The sequence below is a fragment of the Lipotes vexillifer genome, unplaced genomic scaffold (genome assembly GCF_000442215.2).
Source record: "Lipotes vexillifer unplaced genomic scaffold, Lipotes_vexillifer_v1.1 scaffold84, whole genome shotgun sequence".
Lineage (NCBI taxonomy): Eukaryota > Metazoa > Chordata > Mammalia > Artiodactyla > Lipotidae > Lipotes > Lipotes vexillifer.
In genome coordinates, this window is record NW_006783414.1 from 1,268,075 (window position 1) to 1,277,320 (window position 9,246).

General features: G+C 42.5%; 1 protein-coding gene across 1 annotated transcript; it reads left to right on the plus strand.

Moving 5' to 3' along the window:
• The first annotated feature begins 6,819 nt into the window (after positions 1-6,819).
• TYW2 (tRNA wybutosine-synthesizing protein 2) lies at positions 6,820-8,175 on the plus strand. Its single transcript, XM_007456047.1, has one exon. It carries the CDS (start codon positions 6,856-6,858, stop codon positions 8,173-8,175), a length of 1,320 nt encoding a protein of 439 aa, XP_007456109.1. The 5' UTR covers positions 6,820-6,855.
• The last annotated feature ends 1,071 nt before the right edge of the window (positions 8,176-9,246 follow it).

Genomic DNA, 9,246 nt, shown 5'->3' on the forward strand with positions numbered 1-9,246 from the left:
ACTCTTTCCATAGATGCTGTTCTTGGCTCTTATGTCTCCTTCCTGTCATTCATTCTAAATCCTTCTCCAGAACCTCTTTGTTGTTTCCAGGGGCTTTTTCACCTATTGCCTACAGGTATGCCTGACTTTTGCTCACTCTCCCTTATGCATCTCGATTATTTCCATAATCAGAAAGTAAAACCAACCCACTTCCCAGCCTCCCCAGCAGTTGGTGGTGGGGGGAGGGTTGGCAATAAGACCCTTCTGTCCCAGAGGGGTAGGCGGAAGTCCACATGGTGGGCATTTCTTATTTCTTTTTGCTCTGCCCTATTCTTCAAGGGTCACACTGAGGCTGAGAAGGAGCCTGGGTTACTGAGGATTTTCCTGAACAGCTACACCAGCCCTGGACCTTTATATTAAAATATATATGCCTCTCCACCCACTGCGGAGCCGCTGTTTTGGAGGTTTCCGTTACTTGTCGCCAAGTACACTCACACATCCGTATTAACCATGTCAATAAGGGATGTCTAATAGAGATTGATGAAAAAAAGCCCATGAGAAGCCGGGAAGATCCAAACCATCTGAAACCCAAGAATTCAGAGGCTTCGACTACTTTGCTGCTGGTTATTGCTGCCATCTAGTGGCAGTATTTTGGAACTAAAATTCTTTCTGACCATAAACTGCAGATCTTTCTTCTTTCCTTTCCTCATTCATTCATTCATTCACTCACTTATGTGTTCATTCTACAGATACTTTATGAGGATGTACTATGTGTGGTGGGCCCTCCTAAATGCAATAAGGAAATATGATAATGAGGGGAAATCCAGCTCCTTGCCCCTTCAAACATACATACTTGGGGGGAGATAGCCACTAATCAAACTTAAAAATGGAAAAGTGTTATTAAAACAGAAAAAAAAACAAAGAAAAAGTTGGGAAGGGTATAAGAGAAGAGCATGGTGCTATGAAAATCTCTGATAAGGATTTGACTTATAGGGGAGATGGGTAGGAGGTTAGAGAGGGTTTTCCTGAGGATGTGCCGATTGGCCTGAAATCTCAGGAAGAACCAGGTGAGACTGCAGTGAGAGCAGTCATGAAAGTAAGCTGCAACGAAGAGAGAGAGTGTATGTTGAATACAAGGGAATAAAAGGCCATGCATTTAGATATACTCTAAACAGTCTGGTTTCTGAACTGAGACTATGTTTGTGAATTGTGATGACAATAGAATATTTTACCTGAGCATGAGTTGTAAAGGTATCAGCTAACAGATCTATAGACCACCCCACCCAACAAAAGCAGAATACATATTCTTCTCAAGAGCACATGGAATTCTCCAGGATAGACCATATGCTAAGCCATAAAACAAGCCTTGATAAATTTAAAAGGATTGAAATCATACCAAAGTATGTTCTCTGACCACAGTGGACTGAAATTAGAAGTCAGTGACAAGGGAGAGACTTCCCTGGTGGCAGAGTGGTTAAGAATCCGCCTGCCAATGCAGGTGACCTGGATTTGAGCCCTGGTCCTGGAAGATCCCACATGAGGCGGAGCAACTAAGCCTGTGCACCACAACTACTGAGCCTGTGCTCTAGAGCCCACGAGCCACAACTACTGAAGCCCACGTGCCTAGAGCCAGTGCTCTGCAACAAGAGAAGCCACCACAATGAGAAGCCCTCGCACCACAACAAAGAGTAGTGCCTGCGCACCACAACGAAGAGTAGCACCCACTCGCTGCAACTAGAGAAAGCCTGCATGCAGCAACAAAGACCCAGTGCAGCCAAAAATTAATTAATTAATTGATTGATTGATCAGAAATCAATGACAAGGAATTTGGGGGAATTCCAAGCATTATAAATTAAACAATGCACTCCTAAATAACCAATGGGTCAAAGAAGGAAAGCTACAGGTGGTCTGTGTCTTCAGGCATGAACAGTGAAGGACTGCCCCAGTGAGTAGTAAGGCAAAATAAAGGTGCTTTCAGGTTATGACCCATGTGTTTTGAATATTCATTTTACCATTTAGATTTAAGCCACTACAAATCAATAAGTTAAAAGACAAGCAAATAATTCATATTGAGATTTTATTATAGAACATAAAAAATTCACTAAACCTATCCACTAATGAATTAAAGTGAGAACTTTTCAGATATTTTATTAAAACTTGTTATTTTTATTTTAAGTTTTTATAAATTAAATATTACAAAGTCTCAAACTCCAGGTATCATAATATGAATTATTTAAAGCCAACATACAATAATGGAATACTCATTTATGGCATAATATGCTTTATAATGTGACAATGTAGCTCTTTTTATAATAAAACAAAGTTTATGAAAAACTCCAAACAGCCTAAGACATCTTGAGAAAAAGGAGGAAAACCCGAGATATCACATGCCCAGACTTGAAACTATACTACAAAGCTATCGTAATCAAAATGGTGTGGTACTGGCACAAAAACAGACATAAATAGATCAATGGAACAGAATAGAGAATCCCAAAATATGAGCAATTAATCTACAACAAAGAAGGCAAGAAATATACTTAGGGAAAAGAGAGTCTCTTCAATATATGGCATTGGGAAAACTGGACAGCTACCTGCAGAAGAATGAAACTGGACTACTTTCTTACACCATGTACAAAAATAAACTCAAAATGGATTAAAGACTTAATGTAAGACCTGAAAGCATAAAACTCCTAGAAGAAAACAAGCTATAACCTCCTTGACGTCAGTCTTTAGCAATATTTTTTTGGATATGTCTCCTCAGGCAGGGCAAAAAAAGGGCGACAAAATAAACAAATGGGACTACATTAAACTAAAAAGTCTTTTGCATAGCGAAGGAAACCATCAACAAAATGAAAATGCAACCTACTGAAAGGGGAAAGAGATTTGCAAATAATATATTCAACAAGGTGTTGATACCCAAAATATATAAAGAACTACAACTCAATATCAAAAAGACAAACAGGCCATTTAAAACATGGGCAGAGGGCCTTAAAAGACATTTTTCCAAAGAATATATACATATAGTCAACAGCACATGAAAAGATGATCAGCATCGCTAATCATCAGGGAAATGCAAATCAAAACCACAATGAGATGTCACCTCACACCTGTCAGAATGTCTGTCAACAAAAAGACAAGAAACAAGTATTGGCAAGGATGTGAAGAAAAGAGAACGCTTGTGCACTGTTGGTGGGAGTGTAAACTGGTGCAGCCACTATGGAAAACAGTATGGAGGTTCCTCAAAAAATTAAAAATAGAACTACCATACAATCCAATAATTACACCTCTGGATATTTATCTGAAGAAAACAAAAACACTAATTTGAAAACATATATGTACCCATATGTTCATTGCAGCACTATTTACAATAGCTATGGAAGCAACCTAAGTGTCCATTCATAGATGAATGGATAAAGAAGATATGTTATACATATATACAATGGAATATTACTCAACCATAAAAGAGAATGAAATCTTGCCATTTACAGCAAAATAGATGGACCTGGAGAGTGTTATGCTAAGTGAAATAAGTCAGAGAGAAAAACAAATATCCTATGATATTACGTATAGTGGAATCTAAAAAACAAAACAAATGAAGAAACATAACAAAAGAGAACAGACTCATAGACACAGAGGACAAACTGGTGGTTTCCAGGGGGGAGAGGGGGAAGGAGGATGCATGAAATAGATGAAGGATTAAGAGGTACAAAGTTCCATCTATAAGAAAAATAAGTCACAGGGATGTAATGCACACATAGAGAATATAGTCAATAATATTGTGACAACTTTGTATGGTGACAGATGGTCACTGGTCCTATTGCAGTAATCATTTCATAATGTATAAAAATATCAAATCACTATGCTGTACACCTGAAAATAATATATTTTATGTTAATTATAAGTCAATTAAAATTTTTTTTAAGTCTATGAAAAAAATACATTGACATAACATAAATGGAGTCAAGTAATAGTGTGTTATCAGTGAAATAAACACAGGCAGATGTCCATTCAGGAAGCTGTGAGACAAGGTCTAGGGCAATGTTACTGTGGACAGAGAGATGGAGATTCCCTGTGAAACTATGTCAAGGCGGGTCAAGTCCATCAAAAATGGAGATGGCTTTGTTTTAAACACCGAGGGCAAGAGCAAGGCATTAAGTAAAAGTCCCAGGTTTCTGACGTGAGTGTCTAGGAGACTGGCAGGGGCATTTCACGAGCTAAAGAGAAGTGGGGAGAAGTGAGTGCATTTTGGAAGTGTTGAGTTTGAAGTGCCTGGGAGACACCACGTAGGGAGGAAATGGTAGACCATTATACCCATAAAAAGAAGCATTCAGTGAGGGAGGAGGAAAAGCAACAGGATGTGTTCTTCAAAAGGTAAGAGAAGGAGGGCTTGATCTCTTCTCCACACTCACAAAGCATGAAGAAACTGAAACTCCAGTAACATTTAAATTTATTTGCGAATGTACCAATAACACAAAATTGAGTTGTGTGAAGGCAAGAACTGCATCTTATTCAATTCTCTGTGCTTTAATGAGCTTAGCACTTGGGGAGATTAGCAAATAGTTGGTGTTCAAAATATGTAGAAGTGATGCTGAAATGAATGAGCAAAAGAAGAGGGACCCAGTGGAAGGGAAAGGCATTCCAGGTGCAGCCAGCAGAGTGAAGACAGGTAGGAAGAGAAAAATAATTAAAGGGAAGCAATTATTCCTCCTTATTTTCAGGCTCCAGGATATCTCAAGCTGTGGACGAAAGCTCTTGTATATACAGCCAGCCCAACACAGTTCAGAACCTCATTCCTTCAGGGGGGAAAGCCCTTAAAGGATTGAATGTAGCCTCTTGTGAGGCATATGATCCCTTGGTCTTCAGTATGCTGGCGTCTCATTAAGAAGAGATGGTTATACAGACGCATCTCCAGGTGGGGTCTCTGTGACTGAGATTAAGGTGGTATTAGATCTTTCTGGCCACTCTGGGAGGGTCAGTTTGTGAAAAAGTTTGCCCAACCTCCTGTCTCCTCTCCAGCTAATCTCCTTAGCCTACTTCTCCTTTACTAAGTAACTATCCTCTTCTGTATTTGAACCTATGGGTTGTCTACAAGCTTGTTTATTATGGTCATTGCTGGTTACTTTTGCTTTGTTCTGATTTTAATGAATTCAGGTGATGGAACTGGTGGGGAAAGTGAGGTCATGTGCTTGAGTGACGGGGATCAAAGTGGCCATCTACAAGTACGGCTCATTTGTAAATCTGCAATTTTAAAAGGACCATTTCCAGCACTCAGACATTGCTGGCTTTCAGTCATATCCCCCCATATTTTGATTATCTCAGGTTAAAAGTAAGGTGTAGTCTGGGTCAAAGTTTGTATGACCTTAGTTTAATTATTGTTGCAAGATGTCAGACTGACGTTGGAACAGAAAGAAACCTAGAGAAAGAACATTTTGTAAGATATGACTTCTTCCATCCCCTGCTATAAATAATAAACTAAAGGGAGTTTTGATTTGTTTGAGACCCAGAAAAAATTTTTTCCTGACTGCATCATAGATTTTCTGCAGATTTTTCTAGTAAATAAAAATAACATTTGTTCATCATATACAATTTATAACTAGAGAAAATATATAAAAGAAAATGGAATCATCTGTAATTGCATCACATACAGGGAATCTCAGTGAGTCAATGTTCACATATTAGAGCATGCCCTAATAAATTTATTTATGTACAAAAATAAATAATATGCCATGATCTAAGGCACAATTATAGATTTTGCAATTAGCACTACAATGAGTAACATCCCATGTCATTAAAATTTCATATGATCATCATCATAATTGTATAATATTTCCATCAAAAGGATGTACCATAATTCTTTTAACCTTTCATCTTTAGGTTTAAAACAATAAGGACCATTTTAGTGTATCAACCTTTGTCTGAATTTATGATCTTTTCTACATTTATGGAATGGGTTAATAGTTAAATAAGTATGAACATGTTCAAGCCTCTTTGTGCTCAAAGCAATCGTTCTCTTAATAACTGTAGTATTTGCCAAGCCATTACTTATGGCCAGGAACTGTACAAGATGCTGGGGCCATAGCAGCAAACAGAAAAAGAATATCCCTTATCCATACCAGGGGAGAGGGGCTTTTAAGTATAAACAAATAAATAGCAAAACAAGAGCTAAAGAAGAAATGACAGTGTTAAATAGACATAATGTGGAGGGAAGAGAGTGTTTAATGAAGGCCTCACAAGAAGATGACCTTCAGACAAATCACCAGCCACTGTATCTTGTAGGGGAAGGGCATTTCAGGCAAAGGGGACAGCAAGTACAAAGGCAAGAGCACAAGAAAAGGTCTGGCCAATTTTATAAAGGAAGCGAAAGGAGACTGGTGTCCCTAGAATGTGTTTAGCCAAGGGAACAGTTCCATCTCAGGCTGGGATTTAGGTGCCAGATTTAGGCGCCAGATTTAGGTGCAGCATGGGACTAAGGGAAGGCTTTCTCCAAATTCATTGCATCATTCCAGGTTCACTTTTTTCTTTTGATCTGTGAGCAGCATTGCAGAGAGTATCTGAGGGTTCTGGAGGATACCAACTAATTTGAAGTTTTTAAGCCGGCCGAATTCCTTCTTGTTATTAATCTCCCCTTAGCCAGGAACAAGTAACGGTTGGCCACAACAAAGATGGCGGCAGCGGCCTCACACGGCAACGGCAACGTCGACGGCATTCATCAACGAGCGCGATATCATATAGTTCCGCCTTGCCGGTTTGACGTCACTTCCGGCCCCAGCCCGCGGCGTGCGCACCTGTCTTCCGGCTTTGGGCTTGGATGTGCGGACGGAGGTGAGTGGACTCGAGTCTCGCGGAGGGAATCGCAGGGAATGCGGGGCCAGCAACATGGACAGGGCAGGCGGGAAGTCCGCGGCTGTTGTCGCAGTTGTGACTGAACCTCGGTATACCCAGCGATACAGGGAATATCTCGAGAAGCAGAAACTCCTGGAGACACAGCACCGTGTGGAAAAGATGCCGGATGGCACCGTGGCGCTACCGGTGCTGGGAGAGGCTGTCACTGAGCAGCACCTGCGGGAGCTGAGGAATCGTGTGGCTCCAGGCAGCACCTGTGTGCTAACTCAGCTCCTGAATCCTGTTCCTTCAAAGAAGGCCCAGGCTTGTTCACCTGCCCAAAGGCTGTGTCTTGAGGTGAGTCGCTGGGTAGAGGGCCAGGGAGTGACGTGGTCAGCTCAGCTGGAGGCTGATCTGCCCCGATCTTGGCAACGACATGGCGACCTCTTGTTGCTGAGTGAGGACTGTTTCCAAGCCAAGCAATGGAGAAATCTGGAACCAGAACTCTGGGAGACGGTTGCCTCGGCCCTTGGCGTCCAGCGTTTGGCCAAACGAGGGCGGGTGTCACCGGATGGCACTCGAACTCCAGCAGTGAGTCTGCTGCTGGGCGACCATGGCTGGGTAGAGCATGTGGACAATGGGATCCGATATAAGTTTGACGTGACCCAGTGCATGTTCTCCTTCGGAAACATCACTGAGAAGCTTCGTGTGGCATCGCTGCCCTGTGCTGGAGAAGTGCTGGTGGATCTCTATGCAGGGATTGGTTATTTTACCTTGCCTTTCCTAGTTCATGCTGGTGCAGCCTTCGTCCATGCCTGCGAGTGGAACCCCCATGCAGTAGTTGCTCTGAGAAATAACCTTGAGCTCAATGGAGTAGCTGATCGATGCCAGATACACTTTGGGGATAACAGAAAACTGAAGCTCTCAAACATTGCGGACAGGGTGAACCTGGGGCTGATTCCCAGCTCTGAAGAAGGCTGGCCCGTTGCCTGCCAAGCGCTAAGACAGGATGCTGGAGGCATTTTGCATATTCACCAAAATGTGGAATCTTTCCCAGGGAAGACTCTCCAGCCTCCTGGAAGCAGTGAAATGGAAAAGGAGTATTGGTCTTCTCCTCAGCAAATGATCACCAACCAGTTGAAAAATGGAGCTGCCAGTGATTCTAGGAGAAAAATGCTGTCAGCCGCCACCAAGCCAGAGTGGCAGAGGTGGGCGGAAGCTGCAGAAACTCGAATTGCCACTCATCTTCAACAGGTGCACGGGAAACCGTGGAAGACACAAATCCTGCACATCCAACCAGTGAAGTCCTATGCTCCCCACGTGGATCACATAGTCCTGGATCTGGAATGCCGCCCCTGTCCTCTAGTTGGCTAGAGAAGGTGGATCCTGAGACAGGAGGATCTACGTGTGAGTGACCCTTAAAGCATCAACTCAGGCTGGGGCCTCACCCCTCTTGTCTCCTGGTAATCTATTTTAATATTTTGTAGCCCTTAAAGCAGGCTCTAAAGCAATACATATTATTTCACTTGTCTTCCATTAATACCCTACAGAATGAGCTACGTATCTGGAAGAAGTATTGTGGCTCATTGAAATGAGGCCTGGCTGTGCAATCATGAGTTCTGAATTCTGACCTCAGTTCTGTCTAACCTGGGGTACATGGTTCCAGTATTCCTTTGGCCTTGAATTTTCTCATTTGCAAAATGAGGGATTCTTGGCAAGGTCTCACATGGCTGTCACCTAATAAACAGTTATACACAGGGCATTGGTTATTTTAGAGTGAAGGACGCAGTGCTGTTTCCAGAATCACTGCAGCTACAGTATGGAAACTCACCTGAGTTTCTGTGACGGTTCAGGCATGAGATGGTGGTGGCCCGGACTAGGGTGGTGGCAGTGGGAGGTGAATGGATTTGAGAAGTAAAATCGATGGGTCTGAGCATTGGAGTCCAAAGCGAGGCATTCAAGTGGTGCTGCTTGGTTATTATGACTGACTAAATTAGGGAGGGAAGAGGACAAAAATTACTCTAGTGTATTACCTCCATTCGTCTACTTTAGCATCCCTAAATGAGTAGGTGCGGGGAGGGTGTGTCTTAGGTTTATTGTAGTAGAGAAAGTGTTAAGAATGACTGCTTTAAATGATAGGGCAGGGAAACTAGATTTCCAGCCTTAGCTAGTGCAGTAGCTGCCAATTGCTAGCTCATTTTTATTTATTTATTTTTATTTTATTTAATTTTTTTTTTTTGCGGTATGTGGGCCCCTCGCTGTCGTGGCCTCTCCCATTGGGGAGCACAGGCTCCGGACGCGCAGGCTCAGCAGCCATGGCTCACGGGCCCAGCTGCTCCGCGGCACGTGGGATCTTCCCGGACCGGGGCACGAACCCGTGTCCCCTGCACCGGCAGGCGGACCCTCAACCACTGCGCCACCAGGGAAGCCCTAGCTCATTTTTAA